The 26,249-nt window shown below is 48.0% G+C and overlaps 2 protein-coding genes and 1 long non-coding RNA gene across 4 annotated transcripts in view; 2 read left to right on the forward strand and 1 right to left on the reverse strand.

Annotated features, from left to right (window-relative positions):
- The window catches only part of LOC146401507 (uncharacterized), a 71,435-nt gene extending 65,495 nt beyond the window's left edge, over window positions 1–5,940 (forward strand). The window contains exon 4 of the long non-coding RNA XR_014810069.1: window positions 5,924–5,940. This is a non-coding gene — a long non-coding RNA (uncharacterized LOC146401507). The remainder of the gene's footprint in view (window positions 1–5,923) is intronic.
- Window positions 1,263–8,862, reverse strand: RPS10 (ribosomal protein S10). 2 transcript variants are annotated; one of them, NM_001444640.1, is given in 6 exon segments: window positions 1,263–1,822; window positions 2,672–2,727; window positions 4,327–4,404; window positions 7,183–7,354; window positions 7,569–7,718; window positions 8,769–8,862. In NM_001444640.1, coding segments are annotated over 5 exon segments (498 nt in total). In that variant the 5' UTR covers window positions 8,769–8,862; the 3' UTR covers window positions 1,263–1,780.
- Window positions 8,863–26,087: 17,225 nt separating this feature from the next.
- PACSIN1 (protein kinase C and casein kinase substrate in neurons 1) overlaps window positions 26,088–26,249 on the forward strand; it is a 53,003-nt gene continuing 52,841 nt past the window's right edge. The window contains exon 1 of the mRNA XM_021098608.2: window positions 26,088–26,229. The gene's annotated coding sequence lies outside the window, so the exon portion shown is untranslated. The remainder of the gene's footprint in view (window positions 26,230–26,249) is intronic.

Raw genomic sequence — 26,249 nt, forward strand, 5'->3', positions numbered from 1 at the left:
TTCAGTCTGCACTAACAGGCCACGTACACAGTATTTGGCATTATGGACTCAATGTATAGCTTTAGTTCTGCTTTCTTAACTAGACAATGAGGTCCTTGAAGGCAGATTTCAAGCCACCTGTTTACCAGAGCATTTATCAACACTGATCCCTAAAACAGCAATTCCATGCCAGGGGCCATTCAATTTACCTGCCAAGGTTCTGGCAGGCAGCAAGAACCACTTTCATCTGTGTACTTTTATCCACAGGATCTGACTCTACCTAGTGGACCTCTTCGTTTTCCCAGAGTCCATGGGGGATCTTAAAGAACACTCTCTGTAACCAATTCAAATCACGAGGGGAAGGGTTGGCAAAGAGTGACATTTTAGGGCCAGGAAAATCACCAAGGCCATAGAGGAAACCCATCTGCTTGCTTGCTGGCCTCGATGGGAAGCAGAAAAGCTGAGAGCTAACATTTCACAGTAGAATCCAGGTTAAACAATCACAAGGCGTGTGAACACGGGCAAACCACTTGACATGGCTTGAGCCAGCAGAAAAATTGGATAAAAAGCAATCTTTGGCAAGGCAGCCAAGGCTGCTCTGAAACAGCTTCCCCCAACACTACCCCCTCCTGCCAAAGCAAGCTTCTACTCATTGGTGGTTCAGAATACAAAGCTCACCCCCCAGGACTCTAAGTGCACATTCAGGGTTGCTGAGGGCTGCCATCTTGTGGCCTAAACTAGAACTGCCTTTCAGGACTGAAACAGGTGGTTACTATCCAGCCCAGAACCACTTACAGTTTATCAGTTACCAGCTTCCCTTCCTCCCTTCCCATACCAAGCTGGGCCCATAGTACCCCACGAATGATTTCGAAATGCCCAAATCCCATAGGAAGATACACTTCTATTAGCTATCAGTCTTGTTAGCTTTCCTTACCATGGTGGGCCTGCTGGTTGACTCAGACTTGCTGCCTCAAATACCTTTGACCCCGCGAAGGAAGTGTGTGTTCACTGCAACCAGAGGCAGTGGTAGTTTGATCTGCAAACCAAAGTGGGCACCTCACCCACCAAACTGGCCTGCAGCTCTCATTCGACTGCACCTTCAAGGCTTAGCACTATACCAGGCACCTGGTGTTGGCAGTGCAGGATTGCAGAAATGGTCTCAAGAAACTCTCTGGGTGGGTACTTAAAAGATGACACTTGGCCACACCCAAAGACTCACTGTGTCGTCTTCAAGTCATAAGCTGGGTCACCAATGACAGACTCCAGAAAAACCAGATAGTGCATTTTCTGTTTTCAAGGAGGCTAAACTCCAATTGTCCTGTGTTTATTTGATTACAAAGATGAAAAACCCAGGGGATGGCTGGGCAGCCCTTATGTTTTTGTGCATTGTTTTCTCCCGATTCTTGTAAACCCTGAGCTTTGAAGATCAGTAATTCCAGGACCACCATACAGCAATTTTCTTTCCCACCACGCAGAGCTGCGTGAGCCTGCATGGTTAGTGTGGTGAAGACGCCCAGCTTTCCAACCACCTCCCAGAAGCGTAACCGCCCTAGAGCTGACTCTAGCCATGTGCTGGAACAAAGAGGGCCCAGGTAAAGTCATGTAATGCAGCTCTGAGAGCAACAAGTGATGTCACCCTGCCTAAGGACAACTCCCTGAACCAATCCAGTCTTATCCCATTAACATTCTGATCTTTAAACCATTACTGTTCAGGATACACAATGCAAACAAAACAGGGCACAAGAGATAACGGTCTTCTCTGGCTACAGGTTTATTCAACACAAAACAATCTCTTCCAACTTTACTGAGGAGGCTGACCACGTCCACGACCAAAGCCGCCTCTCTGCAAGAAAAAGCACATGATGCCAGCGTTAGTGGTATCCCACAGACCTGTTTCGCTGGAGAGGCCCCCAAATATCAGGGCTCAGAGAATCTAGGCCATAAATCCCAGCCATGGCTCTTACAGGCTACAGGGCCACATTCACACCTTAGGCCGGTTCCTCATTTGTAAACTGGGAACATGAACAGTGTGCCCATACACAGACACGGAAGCACCCAGTAAAAGGACATGATGTTTTGTCTGCCGCACACACTTCTTTTTTTTAATGCCTTTTTTAGGGCCACACCTGTGGCACATGGAGGTTCCCAGGTTAGGGGTCTAATTGGAGCTGTTGTTGCTGGCCTACACCACAGCCCCAGCAACGTGAGATCCGAGCCGAGTCTGTGACCTACACCAAAACTCACAAAATCCTTAAGCCACTGAGCAAGGCCAGGGATCAAACCCATAACCTCATGGTCCCTAGTCAGATTTGTTTCCGCTGTGCCAAAACGGGAACCCCCGCACACACCTTTTTACAAAGGAGACCTCAGAGAACAATCGCGTGCTGTCAAGACCTGCCAGACAGCTGCTGTCCCAGAAGTGATCTGCCATGACTGTGCTGAGCACTTTATAGTTCATGAAAACGAATTCATGGGGGTGATGACGGCCATTAATGAATAGAAATCACCACTATGCCTCGTGCAGTATTAATCTGTGAGGCTCGTTTCAGTAATTATATATTTTCAGAAGCTTGTATACTGTGACTCCAACCTACTTGATTTTGTGATTGGGACTGGGCATTCCTGGATGTGTAAACGCCAAGGGCTACAAGCAGAGGGGTAACTGTTATGAGGAGCATAAGGGGATACTCACAAATTGGAACTCTGTTGCTGACCCAGCTCCGGCCTCGGCTTTCTTGTCAGCACCAGCTGGAACAAGAAATCGATTTATGGTCATGATCCAATGGACTAGAGAATAAGCAGACAAGTCACCCAACCCAATCTTGCAGGAAAGTGGCAAACACGATGAAAGAACTAGTCCTGCTCTGTCTCAAGTGGCAGCCACTAGTCCAAATTGAGACATGTCCAAGATTCCTATCAGATTTCGAGACTTATGTAAACTATCTCATTGATGTTTATACAGATTATATGTTAAAATAACATTTTAATAAAATACAGTGGGTTTTTAAAAGTTAACATCCACATAAATCATCTCTAATTGCTTTAAGCGTGACCACTAGGAATTTTTACAAATGCACACCTGAGGGGCAGCAGTGGGAGGGCTAGGAGTGAGTAGTTTCAGTAGATCTTATCGAATCCAAGCCTCCTTTCAGCCCACTTCAGGCTACGCCCTTTCTGACCAGCAAGCCACTCTACCTTTCCCATCTCAGAACCTTTGTTCAATCCAATCTCTCACTCCCCACCTTGGGGACTCACATTCTCTGACCCATTCCCCAGGCGACAACTTCTAAGAGCAACCATGAACTTTCTCTGAACTGAGAGCGTTTGGTGGAAGAACTTTCCTACGATCCTGTAAGGTATTTATTTAACTCAAGAGCTCACTTCTATTTCACCTATGAAGAATCAGGCACGAGGAGGTGGCAAGAGTGGTACAAGTTGGTAAAAATTCTTTCACACCTTGCCTTTATATCACAAGTAACTGTTTAATTGCGATATAAGGAAAGAGTCACTTTAAAACAAGTTGAGTGGATCCCCATTTTATCCAGATTAAAATCTCAAGTCCAACCCAGAGCTATGACATCCACATCTTCACGGGACTCTCCCACTAACCTCTGTTCTGCTAAGCCAGGTGCCTCCCCCATAGGACATTTACCTGGAAGCCTCTTCCCCTAAGCAGCCTCACCACCTCAGATGTTCACCTCAACCTCACATTTACAGAACTTTCCCTGAAAACCCCATCAAATACTGCAACACCCATCCCCCCACTTTAAATTTCCCCTGTAGCACCCACACCATGGACACAACATACATGTGATTTTGCTTATCTCCTACTCCTAAACTACAAGTTCAACAAGAGAAGGCCCTTTTGTCCCTCAAGTATATTACTAGCCCCCCAACTGGTAGAATCACGTCTGGCATACCACACTCAGTACGTATCTATTGAATGAGCAAACACCTGTTGTTCCAGGAAGAAAATGCAAGTGCCTGCTATTTAAAAACAAGATGTTGCACTATTTTTGCAATAAAACAACAAAGGTAATGAGTGTGCCCTGCCTTCAAGTGGCGTACCACAAGGAACAAAACCACAAAACAAAGAAAAGCATACTGCTTTCCTGAGAGGTTCCAGTTTTGCTCTAGTTAACACACCTCAAGTCTTCTGTGTCCCCTGCTCAGAGGCCTTCCTCCTAATCCCCATCCCTGGCATGAGGCAGGAAGCACAAAGGACTCCAGCTGGAGATGATCTGAGACTGAAACCAAGGATCTTTCCTGGTCACCTTGGGATCCTCAAGGACTGAATCCCAGCCAGGGCAGAATCCAAAGATTCTACCACAACACCCAGATACTCACGGGGCACAGCGCTTCGTCTGTAGGTGTCTCTGTCAGCTTCCCCTCGTGTGAATCGTGCAGGTCGCTCTCCCTCCAGACCTACAAAAATTAAACCATACAATGAACACAAGGCAAGAAAACTAGAACTGTTCTCCATTCCCACTGGGCAACGTAGTTATGATGGTTAATGGGGACAGGAACATCTACACTCAAAACAGCCCGTTAGAAAGTTGTCATCATGGACATCTGGCTCCTCAAAGGCCTAGAAAAACTCACATCTTAATTAAAACGTCATATGTAGAGTTTCCTGATGGCCAAGCAGGTTAAAGATCCACCATTGTCCCTGCTGTGGCCTGGGAACTTCTGCATGTGTGGGCCTGCTCCCTAACTAAAAAATATCATATATCTGCAAAAGGATTGCTTTCTCCCATTGTATTTCTCAAAATAAATATACATTATTTCCAGAGTTCCCATCATGGCTCAGCAGAAACAATCTGACTAGCATCCATGAGGATGTAGGTTCGATCTCTGGCCTCGCTCAGTGGTTAAGGATCCGGCATTGCCATGAGCTATGTCGGTCACAGACACGGCTCAGATCTGGCATTGCTGTGGCTGTGGCATAGGCTGGCAGCTACAGCTCCAATTCAACCCCTAGCCTGGGAACCTCCATGTGCCACAAGTGTGGCCCTAAGAGACAAAAAAAAAACGACAAAAAAACCCACATACCTCAAGTACTTGGCAAATTAAGAAATCCAGCCATTTCTACAAACATTTGAAAGGTCAAAATTTTGAACTTAACCCATCTTTGAAGAGGAAAACTTTCTGTGCAAACAGGAAACAAGTACCATAAGCTGCAAGCCACATCCCCAAGGTAAGCACAGAAACACGGAGACCACCAAGAATCCTTTAGTCCCCTCCCCTTGGGCTTCTCCTAGTCCCCTGCAAGGCTGTGGGATGTAAATATATGAAGGCAGATTTTAAAAGCTACCTTAAAAACAGTCTCATAAACTGGAAGATTAGGCTAGTTTACTTTGTTACCCTGGAAAATTAATCGAGAGTTCACGTGATTAGAGTATGGACTTTTGGGGATGGCTGCAGAGTCTTCATGCCGGATCTCAGTTCCCAGAGCAGGGGTTGAACCTGGTCCACAGTGGGTTCTAAGTCCTAACCATGAGACCACCAGAGACCTCCCAGACTTTTTTTCTTTTAATTTTTCAATTCATTTTTTAGCCACCCCACAGCATACGGAGTTCCCAGGCCAGGCCTCAGATCTCAACCGCAGGTGTGACCAATGCCGCAGCTGTGGCAACGCTAGATCCTTAACACACTGTAACAGTCTGAGGATCAAACCTATGTCCTAGAGCTCCCGACATGATGCAGATCTCACTGTGCCACAGCAAGAAACCCCCTCTAACGGCTGCACCCATGGTTTATCGAAGTTCCTGGGCCAAGGAATAATGCCAGATCCTTTAACCCACTGCACCAGGCTGGGAATGGAACCCTCTCCTGGGCAGTCGAATTCTTTATTCTTTTTTAGCCACCCTGCAGCATATGGAGTTCCCAGGCCAGGAATCAGACCCGAGCTGCAGCAATGCTGATCTGTGACCCACTGTGCCAGGCCAGAGACTGAACCTGGGACCAAGTCTGTGTCCCAGTGTTCCTAAAGCACCACCGACCCTGTTGCGCCACAGTGGGAACTTCCTGGACCTTTTTTTTTAAAAAAAAAAAAAAAAAAAAAAAAAAAGAAGGAAAGATACAATTTAATCTGTAGTGAAGTAGCTAAAGTAAATGAAAACCAGGCCCTACCTGTGGCAAATCACTGCTTGTGTGGGAACAAACAACAGCATCAGAACCGACCTGCCCCCCAAAGGTGTCAAGATGCAGTGAAGAACCTTTGCTCTAAAGGCACGTAATCCTACCTGACCACCAGATCTCCTAGGGAGCTTCTCCAACTCTAAGATTCCTAAGCTCCACCAAGTCTCTTCCCAGGGAACCTGGTCAGATGACCATGCTTTGAGGAATCTCTACATTCCATCTCTTCACTCAAATCCACAAATTGCTCCTCCCTACAAAGTTTCTATAACAAGTTTTCAGAACCTAAGGAAAGGAAATCATAACCTTTACAAGTGCCATCTGTGAGCCGGCAATGATCCTGAGTCAGAAGGTAATCCCCCCACAAAACAGCCTATCACACACCACAAACACACACTCTCTCTAGATCCTGTTCTCCTCTACTTGACTTTTGATTATTTTTGTTCCTATTGCCAAGAACCTCTGGAAAATCCTTCATATGTTTCACATGTGGTAAACAGCTTTGCTCTGGACTTCTGGGGAATGAGCACAACCTTGCTCTACTGGAAAATTCCTCAATTCTCTTAGACTAATATTCTGCACTTAATGCCATCAAAAGATGACCTTTACTTAATATTTTTGTCCTTATAAGGCCACACCCACGGCATATGGAGGTTCCCAGGCTAGGAGTCTAACTGGAGCTGGAGCTGCTGGCATACACCAGTCATAGCAACGCCAGATCTGAGCCAAGTCTGACCTACACCACAGCTCATGGCAACGCTGGATCCCCAACCTGCTGAGCGAGGCTAGGGACCGAACCTGAAACCTCATAGTTCCATGTCGGATTCGTTTCCACTGTGCCACGACAGAACTCCAAGAGATGGCCTTTAGACCTGAGTCCATCCAGTTCCATCAAAGTTTCCATGACCTGACCTGAGGTTTGCATGCCAGAGTCCCTCAAAAGCTGTTTCCAATGGCATATTATAAGACCATCTCGCAAAACCCCCAGATTCTCACATGCCCCTCAGCCCAGAAAGAGCAATTTCAGAGCAGGTCCTCGGAGGTGCTGGGGACACTACACTATACCTTTGGGCCGTGGCCTGCCAGTCTCAGGACGGCTGCGGCGCAGGGTAGCAGGCACAATCTCAGGGGGGAGGTGGAGGTAATCACGGAGATACTGGATACCCTCGTTGGTAAGGTACCAATAGAAATGTCTCCAAGCAAACTGTTCCTTCACGTAGCCTCGTGACTTGAGTGACTGTAAGAAAAAAAACTACAGTTTAAAACCCAACTAGACGCTGGAAGCTAGAAATGCAGTGTAAAGGGGAGGCTAAACTGCACAACAGACAAGTTTTCAGGGTGTGTCTACCTCACAGCCCTTCAAGATATCAAGCTGCTCTGGCTGTCCTGACCTCTCCTTAGAATCTGCCTTGAACACCATGGAAAATCCCTCCATCTGCACCCACGCCTACCTGCATGGCCTTCATGACGTGAAGATTAGGCACATTCTTGTCCGCCAGCTCGGGGTGCTTCGGCATGTGCACGTCTTTTTTGGCCACCATCACTCCCTCCTTGAAAAGGAGTTCATAAATGGCAATCCGGTTCTTCTTGGGCATCAGCATCTGCAAGAAGGAAGCGATATAATCAAGATTACTTCTGGGGAGTTCCCGTTGTGGCGCAGTGGTTAACGAATCCGACTAGGAACCATGAGGTTGCGGGTTCGATCCCTGCCCTTGCTCAGTGGGTTAACGATCCGGCGTTGCCGTGAGCTGTGGTGTAGGTTGCAGACGCGGCTCGGATCCCGCGTTGCTGTGGCTCTGGCGTAGGCTGGTGTCAACAGCTCCGATTAAACCCCTAGCCTGGGAACCTTCATATGCCGCGGGAGCAGCCCAACAAATGGCAAAACACAAAATAAATAAATAAATAAATAACTTCTGAGCAATGTGGCCAAGGGCCAGGAACCATCATCCCGAAACGACAATAACCACTGTTCAATGGAATAAAATCTGTGGAAAACAGTAAACAAGGATTCAAACTCCACAGAAGGGAACCCTAACAATTACTCGTTCCCTCCTCCACCCTTGAAAAACGATTCAGATGAGAAGTTGCCAAAACATTAAAAAATAAACCTGTAGGGGCGGGGGGAGTTGTGCACATACTCGCTCCGGACTTTCGCTCTCACAACAAAGGTGGAAAGGGGGCGCAGCTCCTGCACGCGCGGACTATTTCGGCACCTTCAACCACGGTTACCTAGTGCGGAATGGCGCGAGGGACCCAGAGGAAAGCCCTCGGCCCTTAACAGGCCACTGACCCCAAACCAAAGGGATAGAGCCTTCTCAGCCTACCGTTCTCTTCCCGAGCTAGAGCTCCAGGGCCGGGTAAGGACGCAGCACGGAGTGCGGAGTTCTGCCCCGAAGGAAAAGCGCGCAGGAGCGACAGCCTCCCAAGCCGGATCCTCCCTTCCTCCGCCCCCGCCATGGGATGCCAATCTTCGCAAGCCAGAATCCCACTGCCCTGCGAAATGCGCCCCTGGCCGCTCTCACTACTCGGAAATGGCCGTGCGGGGAGCGGGAGAGGGCCTCCTCCGCCCCACGCCTGGGGAAGCACAGCGACTACAGCAGCCAGAGGGCCAGGATGGGGGCCGATGGAACCCAGACTCCAGAGGAACTCACCGCGGCGGCTACTGCGTACGGGGCCGGAGCTAGAAAGGAAGGGGCATGCGCGGCGCAGCGTCTCTTCCGGGCTGCCTCGCCCCGCCCCCTGTCAGGACCCTCGCGCGGCCTGGGGTGGCCTCGGCAGTGCCTGAGAGACTGGCGGCTCCTGGCAGCCGCTGAGAAGCCTGACAGCACGCACGTGGAAACCGCTGGGGCCGGCTTCTGAACCTGTGGGTTTTGTCGATAAATAGCCATTTATGCTTGGGCAGGCCCTTTGCAAGTGCGCTACTCATTTATTTTCTTTGTTTCCTGTCGGTGATTTAACTTACTATTATGTAAGTAATATATGCTCTTTGAGCGGGAAAAAGAGACCATTCAGACAAAAATAAACAACAGTAATAACAATTATAAAAGAATAAAAGTAGAATACTATCGACCAAAGAATCGCTATTAACAATTTGGTATACATTCTTCCAGACTCATAGGAAATCTATATATTTTTTTAACAAAAACGGAATGTTTTGTGTGTACATCATGATATGCTGTTTGACAACCTGTTTTTTCCTTTCCCAATAATACATAATGAATTTTTTTTTTCTTTTTACCGTCACACCTGTAGCATATGCAAGTTCCCAGGCTAGTGGTGGAATGGAAGCTGCAGCTGCCGGCCTGCACCACAGCCACATCAATTCCAGATCAGAGCTGCATCTGGGACCTACGCAGCTGTTTGTAGCAACACTGGATCCTTAACCCACTGAGTGAGGCCAGGGATGCAACTTGCATCCTCAAGGAGATTAGTGGGCTTCTTAACCTGCTGAGCCAGATGGGAACTTCCACGAATTTTTCATGTCATTGCCTGCAACTGTTATGACTACATAGTAGTCTGCTGATGAATGGTTTAATCAATGCCATGGTTGGATATATATATTAAAAATCCTTCACTATTATAATAAACGATGCCACGTACTTATCCACACCTTTGTCCAATATTTTCCTTGTGACAAATTCCTGGAGTGTAATTGTTGAGTAATAAAGCACACATTTTTAAGTTTTTGACACATGCCACATTGACTTCTGGAAGGCATTATCAATTATATTTTGGTCAGGTGTTAAAACAAGGCTCACTCCCTATTAACCCTGCTGACATTGGATATTCATTTCTGTCAGTATGATACATAAATATTAATCTCATAGTTCTTTTGATTTGCTTTTCTTGATTACTTCTGTGGTTAAACATTTTTTTTTCTTTTCTTTTTAGGCATTTTTGTTCTTTCTTTAAAAATTCATTTCCAAGGAGTTCCCTTCATGGCACAGCGGTTAACGAACCTGACTAAGATCTATGAGGATGAGGGTTCGATCCCTGGCATTGTCCAGTGGGTCTTCAATCCAGTGTTGCCTTGAGCTGTGGTGTAGGCCACAGACGCGGCTCGGATCTGGTGTTGCTGTGGCTGTGGCTGGCAGCTGTAGCTCTGATTCAGTCCCTAGCCTGGGAATCTCCATATACTGCAGGTGTGGCCCTAAAAAGAAAAAAAAAATTTGCTCAGATCTGGTGTGGCTTTGGCTGTGGTGTAGGCTGGCAGCTTAAGCTCTGATTCCATGCCTAGTCTGAGAACTTCCATATGCTATAGGTGTGGCCCTTAAAAAAATTCATTTCCATTACCTGTTTTTTTATTGAGGTTTTTTTTCTTATTAATATGAAATTCCTATTTACATAATCACCCTTTAAAACCATAGTAAGCTCTTTGTCACATGTTTTTAAGGATTTCTCCTAGTTTTTAAAAATTTTATGGCATTTTGAAGAAGTTTCACTTTTTTTTTTTGGTCTTTTTCTAGGGCCCCACCTGCAGCATATGGAGGTTCCCAGGCTAGGGATCTAATCAGAGCTGTAACCATCGGCCTACACCAGAGCTACAGCAACAGGGGATCACAGCCACATCTGCAAACTACACCATAGCTCACGGCATTGCCGGATCCTTAACCCACTGAGCAAGGCCAGGGATTGAACCGGAAACCTCATGGTTCCTAGTTGGATTCGTTAACCACTGAGCCACAATGGGAACTCCTCTTTTTTTTTTTTTTCTTAAACTGAGCTCTCGGCATGTGGAAGCTCCCTGGATCAGGAATGGAATCCTCACCGCAACATCAGTTTTTGGTTTCAGGCTTTGGCACAATGCTTAAAAAGTCATTCCACGTCTCAACATTATATAAATATTCACCTATAATTTCTTCAAGTGTTTTTGTGATTTCACTGTTTAAAAACATGTGTTTGTCAGTTTTGCAGGATGAAAAGTGTTCCTCTGGAGGATGATCACAAAACAATGTGAATTACTTAACACTACTGAATTTTTTTTCTTTTTATGGCCACTTTCGCAGCATATGGAAATTCCCAGGCTAGAGGTTGGATTGGAGCTGTGGCTGCCATCCTACACCACAGCCATGGCAATGTGGGATTTGAGCAGCATCTTCGACCTATGTATGCCACAGCTTACAGCAATACCGGATCCTTGACCCACTGAGTGAGGCCAGGGATCAAACCCACATCCTCATGGATACTAGTCAGGCTCTTAACCCACCAAGCTGCAGTGGGAACTCCATAAAGTTTAAGATAGTAAATTTTATGTTATATATATTTTGCCACAATTTAAATAAATTTTAGGAGTTCCCATAGTGGTGCAGCAGAAACGAATCCTACTAGTAACCATGAGGTTGCAGGTTTGATCCCTGGCCTCGCTCAGTGGGTTAAGGATCTGGCGTTGCCATTAGCTGTGGTGTAGGTCGCAGACATGGCTCGGATCTGGTATTTCTGTGGCTATGGTGTAAGCTGGTAGCTACAGTTCTGATATGACCCTAGCCTGGGAACTTCCATATGCCGTGTGTGTGGCCCTAAAAAGCAAAATAAATAAAATTAAAATTTAAAAAGCTCAACATGTTTTCAGACATTTAAAAAAAACTTTAAAAATAAATAAAAATAAAAATAAAAGCTTTAACCTGTGGACAAGGAACAACTTAATCTATGGACTGGTCAAGAAGATTTGGAAAAGAATGCAGTAAAATTCCTGGTAATGTAAACTAAAATGATTAAAATTTAAAACAATTTAAAAAAAGAATAAGCAATAGATTTGACACTCTTGACGAGAAAAGTCATGAAATGGAAGATAGACGTGGAAAAAAATGTTTACAGTGTAGGCCAGAGGTGAAAAGAGATGGGATAGTTGAAAGAAAGGATTTGCAGTTTGAAGGACAGAGGAGGAAAGTCTAGTCCACGTCTATGAGAAGTCTCCTAAGGAAATAATAGACAATGTGTGACAGAGGCTCTGTCAGGGTAGCCCCCAGAATTCTTGGAAGACAAGATACTTCAAATTCACTGAGATCATCAGATCCCAAGTTGGATAGATAAAAACAGATCCATGCCTAAACATAGGAGAATGAAGTTGCGGAACATCAAAGACACACAGAAGATCTTGAAAGCAGGGGTGACTGCTCCACTTGCCAGCAGCAACATAGGAATGCAGCGTCCTGAGATGCGAGCCTCCAGGTCTCTTTCCTGACAGTAGCTAGAGTGAGCCTGCCTGCACCTCACCACGTTGCTCCTCTGCCTAAAACCCTCCAATGACTCCCCAGTTCACCTACAAAAATATTCAAAGTCTTTTTTTGTTGTTGTTTCTTTTTAGGGCCGCGCTTGAGACATATGAAAGTTCCCAGGCTGGGGGTTGAGTCAGAGCTGCACCTACTGGTTTGTACCACAGCCACAAAAACATGAGATCCAAGCCCCATCTGCACCCTATGCCACAGCCGAGAGCAATGCTGGATCCTTAACCTACTGAGCCAGGCCAGGGATCGAACCCTCATCCTCATGGAAATTAGTTGGGTTCTTAACCTGCTGAGCCATAACAGGAACTCCCTCAAAGTCTTTATGTAACTAAATTGTTTATGTTTTGATCTCATCCTCCTGGAGTAGCTCTCCTGATGTAAAAATATTCCTTCCAAAGAGTTAGCTGATATCTCAACATCACTTCCTCGATAAGCTATGCTTTGATTTATCTGAAACACTGCTAAATTGTTTATGAGAGATGAATTCAGTTTTAGATTTCGTTGCATTTGCACCTGAGACACGCTGGTGAAAAAAACCCCAGGATAATTTTAGATGAAGAGCTCAGAATTTGTCCTAATGGAGAGAGCTGGGTTAGATTAGGAGGGAGTGGAGTTCTCATTGTGGCTCAGCAATGCCAGATTTGAGCCACATCTGTGACCTATGCTGCAGCTCGAAGCAACACTGGATCCTTAGCCCACTGAGTGAGGCCAGGGATCGTATCCGCATCCTCATGGATACTGGTTGGTTTCTTTTCTTTTTTCTTTTCTTTTCTTTTCTTCCTTCCTTCTTTCTTTTTTTATTACTCAATGAATTTATTACATTTACAGTTGTTCAATGATCATCACAATCCAATTTTATAGGACTTCCATCCCACAGCCCCAGCGCATCCCCCCAACCCCCAAACTGTCTCCTTTGGAGACCGTAAGTTTTTCAAAGTCTGTGAGTCAGTATTTGTTCTGCAAAGAAGTTCATTCTGTCCTTTTTTCAGATTCCACATGCCAGTGAAAGCATTTGATGTCACCATGGTACGTATTCATTTGGGTCTGGCTCCCCTCCCGTCTCCATCCTTAGGTCCACGAGCACCCATGTCGTAGCTATGGTTTGTCCTTTTTGCTCAGAGTGACATTCCACTGTGAAGCTGAACCGCATTTGTTTATCCATTTACCAGTTGGTGGACATCTAAGTTGTTTCCTGGATTTATACGTAAGGCTGCTAAGAATGTTCTTTTTTGTCTTTGCCTTTTTAGGGCCACACCCGAGGCATATGGAGGTTCCCAGGAAAAGGGTCTAATCAGAGCTACAGCTGCCGCCCTACACCTCAGCCACAGCAGCACCAGATCTGAGCCGCGTCTGTGACCTACACCTCAGCTCACGGCAACACCAGATCCTTAACCCACTGAATGAGGCCAGGGATTGAACCTGCAACCTCATGGTTCCTAGTTGGATCCATTTCCACTGTGCCACAATGGGAAGTCCTAAGGATGTTCTTATACATGTTTCCTGGTGAACAAGGGTAAGGGCTACAGCAGTTTGAAAGCCATCAGTGTTGAGAACCACCGACTTTAAGGAAGCTCTAAGATCTGGAGTGCTTCTGCTAAAGATGGAAGTCAAGGACTAGGTCCCCAGGGGCCCCTTGGGGTTCCCCCAGATTGGAAGCGAATTAACTGTGGCTTGCAGAGATGTTCTAGTTGCAGGTCCTTTCCTTTTGAGGTCCTAGAGTCTTGAATAAAATCTCCTGGTCACAGAGGGAGTGGAAGGAGTCCTGGGGAGCAGTGCCCTCTATGGCTGCATGGCGACCTCTATGCCTGTGGCTCTGGGAACAGGGTGGAGGGCACCGTCTCAGGGCCCAGGTACAGGAACAGGGAGGCCCTGGCTGTGACAACATTAAACCAGACATCCTCAGCAGACACTATCTAGAATAGCTTCCTAGTCCTGTAGCATGTCACCTCCCTCCTCCTGAAGAAACCTCCTCAAAAGGGCCATCTGTGCTGTGAATTTTCATTTATAGCTCACACGGCAACATGTGAGTTTGTGATCCGCAGAAGGATGGCTGCCGATATGTTCCCAGACACACACACACACACCTCACCCACATCTGTTGCCATGGGGCCGAGAGTGTGTGATTTCTCCTCTATTTGCTTATTTTTTTGTCTTCCTTCCTTTCTTTCTTTTCTTTTTTTCTTTTTCTTTTTCTTTTTTTTTTTTTTTTTTGCTTGTTAGGGCCATACCTGCAGCAAATGGAAATTCCCAGGCTGGGGTCGAATTGAAGCTGCAGCTGCCGGCCTGTGCCACAGCCACAGCAACTGGGATCTGAGCGGCGATTTCGACCTACGCCACAGCTCACGGCAACGCCAGATCCTTAACCCACTGACCAAAGCCAGAGATTGAACCCGAGTCCTCATAGATACTAGTCAGGTTCGTTATCCCTGAGCCGCAATGGGAACTCCTATTTTCATTTTTGGCTGCTCCGCAGCATATGGAATTCCTGGGCTAGGGAACTGATCTGAGCTACAGTTGCAACCTACACCGCAACTGTGGCAGCAAGATTCTTTAACCCACTGTGCTGGGCTGGGGATTGAACCTATGTCCTGGTGCTGCAGAGAAGCTGCTGAAACTCCACAGCTCATGGCAATGCTGGATCCTTAGCCCACCCTGAGCAAAGCTAGGGATCAAACCCGAGTCCTCCTGGGTACTAATTGGGTTTGTTTCCACTGAGTCACAACGGGAACTCCACATCCTTACACAATTATCACACATCCTTAATACTCTTCCTTTATAGATAGACCTGAAATCAGATAGTGTAGGTCTTCAGACTTCATTCTTCCTTTAAAGAAATTGCTTTGGCTTGCTCATTGAGAAAATATTATGATCGGTGTCATAAAAGGCAAGGAGAGACTTACAGATTGAAGGAGACTACGGAGAAATAACAACAAAATGCAGTGCGGGATTATGGATCAGATCCTGGAGGCAAAAAAGAGACATTAGTGGGAAAATCATGAAATTATTAAAGTAAGGTCTGTAGTTTAATTAATAATATTGTACCTGCCATGGTGCAGCAGATTAAGAATCCCACTGCAGTGGCTCAGGTCACTTGGGTACAATAGCTGACCCAGTGCAGTGGGTTAAGGACCCAGCATTGCCACAGCTGTGGCATATGTCGCAGATGTGAACTGGATTCAGTCCCTGGACTGGGACCTGCCCTATGCCACAGATGCAGCCAAAATTTTTTTTTAGAATGGCTGGAGCTCCTACTGGCTAAGATTTAGCACTTTCAGGAAGTTCCTATTGTGGCTCAGCAGATTAAGAACCTGACTAGTATCCATGAGAATGCGGATTCGATCCCTCGCCTCACTCAGTGGGTTAAGGATCAGGCCTAGCAGTGAGTTGCAGTGTAGATCAAAAAAGTGGCTGTAATCCCACATTGCTGTGGCTGTGGTGTAAACCAGCGGCTATAGCTCCGATTTGACCCCTAGCCTGGGAATTTCCATATGCCTGTATGCCTTGGGTGCAGCCCTCAAAAGACCAAAAAGAGTCACTCCATCCCTTTCAGTGGGTCAAAGCAAGTCACAAGACAGGCCCCAGATTCCAGAGAGGGAAACGGGCCCCACCCCCTGATGGGAGGAGCAGCAGGTGCACCCAGGGGAAGGGGGTGGGGCTTTGGAGATTCCAACTCGGGCTGGTCTGAACCAGAGCCCAAGCTGATACCTTTCGGAGACTCGAGCCTGGGGCCTCCCCCAGCCGTCTCCAGTCACTGAGGGGTGGGGCTGGGAAAAACGGAAGGGTGGTCTCCGGTTCCAGAAAGGAATGCCAGGGCTCCACTCTCAACCACGGGGTGGGCGGGGCCCTCCTCCCGCAGGGCCAGCGCGGGGAAGGCCTGGAATTAGCTTTCGTCTTTCCTCTCCGCTCCGGTCTCTTGCAGTCCGTCGAGGGCTGGCAGGACATATGGCCCTGCGGTGGTAAATCAAGCCGGGAGCCCTGCCAGGGAGGGCCAGATGGAGCAGGAGGGAGGCACAGATCGGCCCCCGTGGCCGGTGCCATAAATAACGCTCCTGGTCGTGTGGGGCAGCTCTGCAGGCCCACATCACTGGCCTCGAGAGCACCCAGTCCGGGCTCCCTCCCTTGTTCACGCCCCCTGGCCAAGTGGCTCCCTGCAGTCTGCAGCACCAGGACGGCTGAAGGGGAAGGCAGGTAATTTGACGAGGACGTGTAGGGGCCACTCCAAAAGTCACGATTCTCTTCCTACCTTGCTGCTCCTCCCCGCGGGGGGGCCGAGCCTCCCTGCTGAGTGTGGGGACAAGTCAGCCAGAACCCCGACATTCTGATGGACGAAAGGCAGGTCATTTCCCTCTCTGATGCCTCAGCTTTATTTCTGCCGCTGGCTGGGAGTGCTGGCAAGGCTGATGCCATATGGCAGTTCCACTTCCTCAGCAGTAGAAGCGGTTTTTAGCAAATTGGAGAGCAGTTTCTTTTGTGCCTTCAAGGTGAGGGTTTGACTTTCTGCCTCCGGGCAAGTTCCACAGGCCCTGCCTTTCTTCCCTAAGAAGCAGAAACAGGGAGTTTCAGCTGCCAGAACTCCGCAAGTGCCGGTGGCTCACCAAGAGCCTGCCGTGTCAGGAAGATCAGAGGGTGCAAGAACCCTCGCGCCAAGACCTGTGAACCATGGGGGCTCAGCACTCCCTGTCCCTGTCATCGCTGGGTGCTTGTTCCTGGAATACTCTGTCACTGAATTGATTTGAACTGGGAAACATCTTAACAGCTCTGATCCTCACAGTGTAGCCCAGGTACCATCTGGGAATCACCCAGGAGCCCTTAAAAGATATAGGTTCTGGAGTTCCTGTTGTGGCATAGCAGGTTAAGGATCTGGCATTGCACAGCAATAGCGTAGGTTGCAGCTGCAGCTCAAATTTGATCCCGGGCCTGGGAATTTAATGAATGTCGTGGATGTGGCCGAAAAAATAATATCTATGTATGTATGTGATGGAATATTATGCAGCCTTAAAAAGAAGGAAATTCTGTAGTTCCTGTTGTGACAGATGAGGTTAAGGATACAAGCTGGCACTGTTGCTGCAGTGGTTGGGATCGCTGCTGTGGCTCAGGTTTGATCGCTGGCCCAGGAACTTCCATATGGTGCACCTGTAGCCCTTAAAAAAAGAGAGAGAGAAGAAAAAAGAATAGTTAAGATGGTAAATTAGTATTATGTGTGTGTTTTTAAATTTTAAAAAATTTTCTTTTTCTTTTGACTGCACCCACAGCTTGGGGAAGTTTCTGGGACAGGGACTGAACCTGCACCACAGTGGTAACCCAAGCTACAATGCTGGATCCTTAAGCCACTGATCCAGCAGGGAACTTTTTTTTTTTTAATCTTTTTAGGGCTGTACCTGTGGCATATGGAAGTCACCAGGCTAGGGGTTGAATCAGAGCTGCAGCTGCCAGCCTATGCCACAGCCACAGCAATGCTGGATCTAAGCCTCTTCTAGGACCTATACCACAGCTCACAGCTCATGGCAACGCTGGATCCTTAACCCACTGAGCAAGGCCAGGGATCAAACAATTCATCCTCATGGCTCCTAGTCAGGTTCTTAACCCACTGAGCAACAACAGGAAATCCCACCAGGGAACCTTTTTTTTTTTTTTTTTTTTTTTTTACAAAAGGAAGCTCATATCCATTTGGAAAAGCAAACATTAGAAAACAAAAAAAAAAAAACAGATCCTTGAGCTTTGCCAGATCCCCAGAATCACAATCCCTGCAGAAGAGGCTCAGGAAGCTGCCTTTGAAACAGTCCTCAAGAAATCCTGAAGCCAAGTAATATTGTTTGCCGTAGATGTCATGACTAACAGGCCCTGGAGTTCCCTGGTGGTTCAGTGGGTTAAGGATCCAGTATTGTCACTGCTGTAGTGCAGGTTCATTCTCTGGCCTGGGAATTTCCACATGTGGCAGGTGCGGCCCTAAAAAGACAAAATAAAATAAAAAAAATTAAAAAAATAAAATAGCACCTACTCACAGAAGGAGTGTTGTAAGGAATAAATTATTTAACAATCACAAAGCATTTGATCCATGTACTTTTTTTTTTTTTTTTCTTTTTAGGGCTGCACATATGGAAGTTTTTTAGGGCTTGTCATATGAAGTTCCCAGACTAGGGGGTGAATCGGAGCTGCAGTTGCCGGCCTACGCCACAGCCACAGCAATATGGGATCTAAGCTGCATCTGCAACCTACGCCATAGCTCATGGCAACGCCAGATCCTTAACCTACGAGGTGAGGTTGGGGATTGAACCCACATCCTCATGCATTCTAACTAGTTTATTACCACTGAGCCATGATGGGAACTCCCTGATGTATGTACATGTTATTATTATTAATTTTGCTTTTTAGGGCCTCATCTATAGCATATGGACGTTCCCAGGCTAGGGGTCAAATTGAAGCTGCAGCTGCTGGCCTATACCACAGCCACAGCAACACCAGATCCAACCGTCTGTGACGTATACCACAGCTCACGGCAACACCAGATCCCTAACCCACCGAGTGAGGTCAGGAATTGAACCTGCATCCTCATGGATACTAGTTGGGTTCCTAACCCACTGAGCCATGATGGGAACTCCTGTCCTCACATTATTGCTAGTCCTTCTGATGACCACTGTTTGCTCGTTTTTCAGATGGGAAAGCTGAGCCCGTGGTGTTCAGCCTGGGCCCAGGCTCACTCTCACACAACCAGTATGTGGCAGAGCCAGGCTGAGGGCTCAGTACTGCCTGGGTCCAAGGCTGGGCAGGCTTCACCTGGCCAAGCTAGGGGGCCTAAAAGAGGTAAGAAGATGGGCTTCATGATAAATAGATTCAGCATCATCTCTATTAAGTGCCCAATAGCCTTTTTTTTTTTTTTTTTTTTTGTCTTTTTAGGGCCATACCTGAGGCATAGGGAGGTTTCCAGGCTAGGGGTCCAATTGGAGCTGTAGCTGCCGGCCTACACCAGAGCCACAGCAACGCCAGATCCGAGCCGCATCTTCGACCTACACCACAGCTCACGGCAATGCCAGATCCTTAACCCACTGAGCAAGGCCAGTGATCCAACCTGCATCGTCATGGATGCTAGTTGGGTTTGTTTACCGCTGAACCACAATGGGAAACCCACAATAGCTTTTTTTACATAAAGAGAGAAACTCATTATAAAATTCATTTGGGGAGTTCCTGTCATGGCTCAGCAGAAATGAATATGGCTAATAACCATGAGGTTTCAGTTTCAGTCCCTGGCCTTGATCAGTGGGTTAAGGATCTGGCATTGCCGTGAGTTGTGGTGTAGGTCGAAGATTCAGCTCAGATCTGGTGTTGCTGTGGCTTTGGCGTAGGCCAGCATCTACAGCTCCAATTTGACCCCTGGCCTGGGAACCTCCATATGCCTCAGGTGCGGCCCTAAAAAAACAAAAACAAAAACAAACAAACAAACAAAAATTGGAATCTCAAGTGACCCCAAATAGACAAAAAAATCTTGCTTGTTCATTTATTTTTGGTTTTGGCCGCATCTGAGGCATGTGGAAGTTCCCAGGTCAGGGACTGTACCTGTGCCACAGCAGAGACCCAAGCCACAGCAGTAACATATACACTGGATCCTTAACCTACTGAACCACCAGGGAACTCCTAGACATCTTGAAAAAGAGCAAAGTTGGAGATCTCACCCTTCAGGATTTCAAAACATACTATGAAGCAGCAGTAATCAAGATGGTGTAGTTCTGGAATTTCCGTTGTGGCACAGAGAAAATGAATCCAACTGGGAACCATGAGGTTGTGGGTTTGATCCCTGGCCTCGATCAGTGGGTTAAGGATCCGGCATGGCCGTGAGCTGTGGTATAGGTTGCAGACATGGCTCGGATCCTGTGTTGCTGTGGCTGTGGCGCAGACCAGCAGCTGTAGCTCGGATTTGACCCTTAGCCTGGGAACCTCCATATACCATGGATGAGGCCCTAAATGGAAAAAGAATATGAAAAAGAATGCATGTATATGTATAACTGAATCTCTTTGCACATTAGCAATTATCACAATATTGTAAATCAATTATTCTTCAATAAAACTTGGAAAAAGATGGTGTAGTTTTCGCATAAAGATAGACATGTAGACAAATGCAGCAGGATAGAGAGCCCAGAAATGAACACCTGTGTGTATGGCCAAATTTCTGCCAAGGGGTCCAAGACTACACAATGGGGAAAGGACAGTCTCTTTGAGAAATGGCACTGCGGAAACTGGACACCCACAAAGCAAAGGGTGAAGCTGGGCCTCTACCTAACACCAAAAATAACTCCAAATGCATCAAAGGCCTAAATATAAGAGCTAAAACTAGAAAACTCTTAGAAGAAAACGCAGGGGAAAATCTTCAGGATTCTGGATCTGGCAATCATTTCTTGGATATGACACCAAAAGCACAAGCAATAAAAGAAAAAAGAGATAAGTTGGGCTTCATTAAAATTAAAAACTTTGGGAATTCTCGTCGTGGCGCAGTGGTTAACGAATCCGACTAGGAACCATGAGGTTGCAGGTTCGATCCCTGCCCTTGCTCAGTGGGTTAAGGACCTGGCGTTGCCGTGAGCTGTGGTGTAGGTTGCAGAGGCGGCTTGGATCCCGTGTTGCTGTGGCTCTGGTGTAGGCTAGTGGCTACAGCTCCGATTCGACCCCTAGCCTGGGAACCTCCATATGCCACAGGAGCGGCCCAAGAAATGGCAAAAAGACAAAAAAAAAAAAAAAATAAAATAAAAAAATTAAAAACTTTGGGAATGCCTGTCGTGGCTCAGTGGAAACAAATCTGACTAGCATCCATGAGGACACAGGTTCGATCCCTGGCCTCACTCAGTGGGTTAAGGATCTGGTGTTGCTGTGAGCTGTGGTGTAGGTCACAGACACAGCTTGGATCCTGTGCTGCTGTGACTGTGGTGTAGGCCTGGGGCTGTAGCTGCCATTCGATCCCTAGCCTGGGAACCTCCATATGCCGTGAGTGCAGCCCTAAAAAGATGAAAAAAAAAATTTAAAAACTTTGCGCATCAAAGGACACTATCATAAGAGTAGGGAAAATGTTGACCGGGTGGTTTGTAGGCTCCAGCTCTAACACATGATGCCTGATCCACTCCCAGTGATTTGGTGAGGAAACTGAGATCTGAGAGGCGGTGTTTCACCCCAGGCCATAGGCTGAGTTGGTGGCAGATCCAGGATCAGATGGCCAGCCCCTGGCCCTACACCCCCTCATGTGTTCCCATCTCACCTGGGCTCTGGGATATGGGGAGCTGGCATGGAAGGGGACAGGTGGCCAGAGGCGAGGGTGATGAGTAAGCAAATGTACCAGTGCTGTGGTTTTCTCCTCCTTGGTCTATCACTCGGCTGCATGGAGAAGGAGAAACGGTTGGAAGGAAGACTCTGGGTTCTCTGACTGAAAAGCAGCAAAACAGAGACCTTGGGCTGGAGAGGGTACTTTGCAGAATTGAGCTTCATGGCGGTACCTGGGACTGGCTTCATTTCCTCATTCAGGTTGGGTTTGCTTTGGAGGGAGTCAAAGCTGAACCACTGCCCAGGCTTGGAGAGGAACTCAGCTCTAAAGTTAAGGAGGCCTGGGATGGAGATGCAGGTCTGCCACTGACTCACGGGGTCCAGTCCCCATCCTCCCTGGTTCTGAATGGGGGCTTTGACCCAATGGGGCCTCTCTTATCACCAAGAATACATTCCAATGCCAAGGCAATCAAGCTCCCTTGAAAAGTATCATTCCTCATCAAAGAAAGTAGAAGTCAAAGTAACATCAGGTTTGATAAACAACATACGTGCAGCCCTTGGAAAACTAAAAATCAACACCCCATGCAGGTGCATAGATTCCCCTCTTTCCATGTATTAATTCTGAAGCTGACATTACCAGTACCAAACTCTGCCCACAACCACATCTTCTTTATAAAATGTTATTATGAACAAACCACATCTCTTTGCTGTTCAGGACACAGAAATTAAAAACTGAAGCGCAGGAGTTCCCGTCGTGGCGCAGTGGTTAACGAATCCGACTAGGAACCATGAGGTTGCGGGTTCGGTCCCTGCCCTTGCTCAGTGGGTTAACGATCCGGCGTTGCCGTGAGCTGTGGTGTAGGTTGCAGATGCGGCTCGGATCCCGCGTTGCTGTGGCTGTGGCGCAGGCCGGCGGTTACAACTCTGACTGGACCCCTAGCCTGGGAACCTCCATATGCCGCGGGAGCGGCCCAAGAAATAGCAAAAAGACAAAAAAACAAAACAAAACAAAACGAAACAAAACAAAAAAAAACCAAAAAACTGAAACGCAAACACAATATCTTTATTGGCACCCAGGATCTGCTTAGGTATTCTGCCTGCATTTAAGGTATAATGCCACTAGGTGGCGATGGTGTACAGGCCCGGAGGTCTGTTCCAGAGCAGATTCCTTAAGAATCACTCAAATGTCCTTTGAGCAGCCTCATCAAAGGAGGGAGCCTGTTTCCTTATCTGTAAAATGGGGATAATAGTACTAAGTGGGATCATCTAAGATCCTCCTGCGTACAGTAAGGCCCACAGTAAATGTTTGCCTCTTTCCTAGCTAAGCGATCATGAGCCTGGCATTTGGAAAGAGACTGCCTGGTTTGAATTCCACCTCCATTACTTATCAGGTGTGATCTTGGGCAAATTACCTAACTTCTCTGGGCCTTAATTTTCCTCTTGGTAAATGGGGCTAGGAATCATGCCAACCCCCAGTAGCTTATATGTGTAAGGTGCTCAGAAGGGCCTGATCCAAGAAAAGTGCTGAGTTTGCCACTGTCTATGTATGTGCTAGATAAACTCTCAAGCATTGTCTGGGTCCTAACACTGGCACCTCCTAAGACTGAGTGTCTTGTCGAGATCGTATGTCTTCAGGGTGTTTAGCCCCCCCCCCCGCCCCCAGCATGAGTCATGGACAGAGAAAGCCACAACTCCAAGTCTCCTGACACCCTAGTCTCCAGATCCGAGGCACAGCTGGCGACAGCCTCCGTCCACCAGACAGGTGATGGAAACCAATTTGCAAGTGTGAAGCCAGCTGATGGGAAGATAAGAAGAAGGCTGAAGGGGCTGCGAGGCTCTTTTTTAAGTACTTTCGTCCCTGGGGGGTGTCCTGCTCACCTCTCTGCATATTGCTGGGAGGCAGCTCAGAAAATAAAGCACTGTGGGACTACTGGGCCATTGGCTTTCCCGCGCTGTCCTGCCCCACCTCCAAGTGCAGGTTTGTGGGGGAGGTAGAGGAATCTGGTGACGGCAGCACCTGACCAGAAGTCTGATCCGTTTTTAGCCCAGCTCTGTCACGGATGCACTGTGTGACCTTGAGCCAGTCACTTTTCCTCTCTGGGCTTCAGAATCCTGCTCTGCCAAAATTGGGGCATGCTCCCTGCCCTTCCTTTCCAACCAGAGATGTGATGAGACTAGAGAAGCTCCTCAAAATGTCACCTCCTCCTGGAAGCCTTCCATGTTGGAGGGAACAAAAGGGAATTCAGACCTACCCCACCTCCCTCCAGCTTTCCCAGGCTAAACATGCGATCCAATCACCAGTTGTTATTTGCTCAGTGATTGATTGATTGATTCCACATGCATGGTCAGTGCTGGTCTCCCCTCCTGTCTACATGCCCTTTCTGTTTTGTCTGCATTTGAAACTCTTCTGGGGGAGTTCCCATCATGGCACAGCGGAACCGAATCCAACAAGGAACCATTAGGTTGTGGATTCAATCCCTGGCCTCCCTCAGTGGGTTAAGGATCTGGTGTTGCCTTGAGCTGTGGTGTAGGTCAAAGACATGGCTCGGATCTGATGCCACCATGCCCGTGGCATAGGCCAACAGCTGCAGCTCTGATTGGACCCCTAGACTGGGAACCTCCATATGTCACAGGTGGGGCCCTAAAAAAGCAAAGCAAAAAAAAAAAAAAAGCAAACACACACACACACACACAAAGAAACTCCTCTGGAGAGAGCCACGCCTGCCTCCTTGCTCTGAATGGCACAGAGAGTCTAGCAGAGGAGGCTTCTGACCGAGGGCTAGCTTGGGGCTCTAGGTGGGATGTGAAGGTCCCATGGAATCCCAGGTGGGTCAGAACTTAATGGGACTGAGAAAAGTAAGTTATTGGGGAGATATGAGATCAGAAAAGTACTTTGCTGGGGTTTGTTTGTCTGTTGTTTTTGTTTTGTTGTTGTTGTTGCATGTGTGGCATATGGAAGTTCCAGGGCCAGGAGTCAAACCCTCGTGGCACAGGGGAACTTCCAGGAAAAATACTTTGAAAAGTGAAAAGAGGAGTTCCTGTTGTGGCTCAGAGGGTTAAGAACCTGACTAATATCCATGAGGATGCAGGTTCAATCCATGGCTGCACTCAATGGGTTAAGGATCTGGCACAGGTTGCAGACATGCCTGGGATCTGGCGTTGCTGTGGCTGTGGTGTAGGCCAGTAGCGGGAGCTCTGATTCAACCCCTAGCCTGGGAATTTCCATATGCTGCAGGTGCTAAAAAGAAAAAAATAATAATAAAATATTTTTTTTTTTTTTTAAAAAAAGAAGAAAAGTGAAAAGAACTGGGAGAATGGGAGAAAGTCTTAGTTTCTGGATCTGGGCACAAAACACTAATGGAGGGAGAGGGAGATGGGGAAAGGAGTGGTTCAGCTTTGATGAACCTAAGTTTTGCAATCAGAAAATACAGAAGAAAGCTAGAATCTGGTGTTGCCCTGAGCTATGGTGTAGGTCGCAGATGTGGCCCGGATCCCCTGTTGCTGTGCCTGTGGCATAGGGTGGCAGCTGCAGCTCCGACTGGACTCCTAGCCTGGGAACTTCCATATGCTCAAAGAGCGGTCCTAAAAATAAGCATATTCTATAGACTGTTTGTTATATTTAACATCTGTCTTCTCTCACAAATGCGAACTACCCGAGGGCAGAGATTTGGTCTGTATCATATGCTCTGCAGCCTGGCCCCTCATCAGTGCCCAGCACATAGTAGGCTCTCAATAGATAAGTATTGAATACATTCTTATAAATCCAAGAGAGCCCCCTTGCACGTCCGCAGTGTCCAGGCTCCCGGAAGCATTCAGGGTTCAAGGCAGCCAGAGTGACGGCATTGGGGGGGGTCACAAGGAGCCCCCCAGAGAGCCCCAGGAGACGGTCCAGACTCTGTCGTGGTGACAGTAGGTTCACCTGAACCAGGGCAGGAGGGTGAGTGACTGCCCCGTGGGGTCGAGGGGGCCCTTCTGGGCGAAGCTGCTGCGGAGTCGAGGGATTGGGGTGGGGGTGGGGTGGAGGAGGGGCCGTCACCCCTGCGCACCGTGCCTGGGGGGTATGTTTGGGGTATGTGTGAGCCGAAGACGCAAGATTATGAGAGGTCAGAAGCAGACAGACAGGGCGGCAGGGATGTCCTAAGAGGTGGAGAAAGGGCAGAGAGGGGGGAGAGGAGCGACACCTCCGCGTGCCGAGCGCTCCCGCAGGAGGGCTGCGGAAGAGGGTGCAGGGGCAGCGCTCTCGGCACCCGCCCGCCGCGCAGCCCCTCGGAGGAGGGCGCGGGCCTCGGAGCCGGGGGTGCGGACACCCGCCCCCAAACCCCCCTCCCCCTGCACCTCCTAAGCCGGCCGCTGCAGCCTCAGCAGCCGGGGCGCTTCCACCTGCGCAGACACGGCGCCGCCCTGCGCCGCGCTGCCATTGGTTCGCTAAAAATGCCTCTCTAATCTGCGCCCATCTGTGCACGCCTCCCGCCAGCCTCCCCCTCCTCCCTGGCTCTGACCTTCCTCCTTCCCGCAGCCCCAGCGAGATCTGGAGGGACGCGGCGGCGCAGCCTCTCTCCCCCGGGAAGAGGTCCGGGCTTGAGGCCGGGCCCGACACCCCGCTTTGCCCCGGGGCGCCGCGGATGGTGCGGGGCGCGCCTGCCCCCAGGTAGGGGGTCTGGCCCTTGG

Source organism: Sus scrofa, chromosome 7 (assembly GCF_054392235.1).
Source record: "Sus scrofa isolate SSC_HxYL_T2T_F1_AM1 chromosome 7, Sscrofa_HxYL_maternal_Yorkshire_Landrace_v2.0, whole genome shotgun sequence".
Classification (NCBI taxonomy): Eukaryota; Metazoa; Chordata; class Mammalia; order Artiodactyla; family Suidae; genus Sus; species Sus scrofa.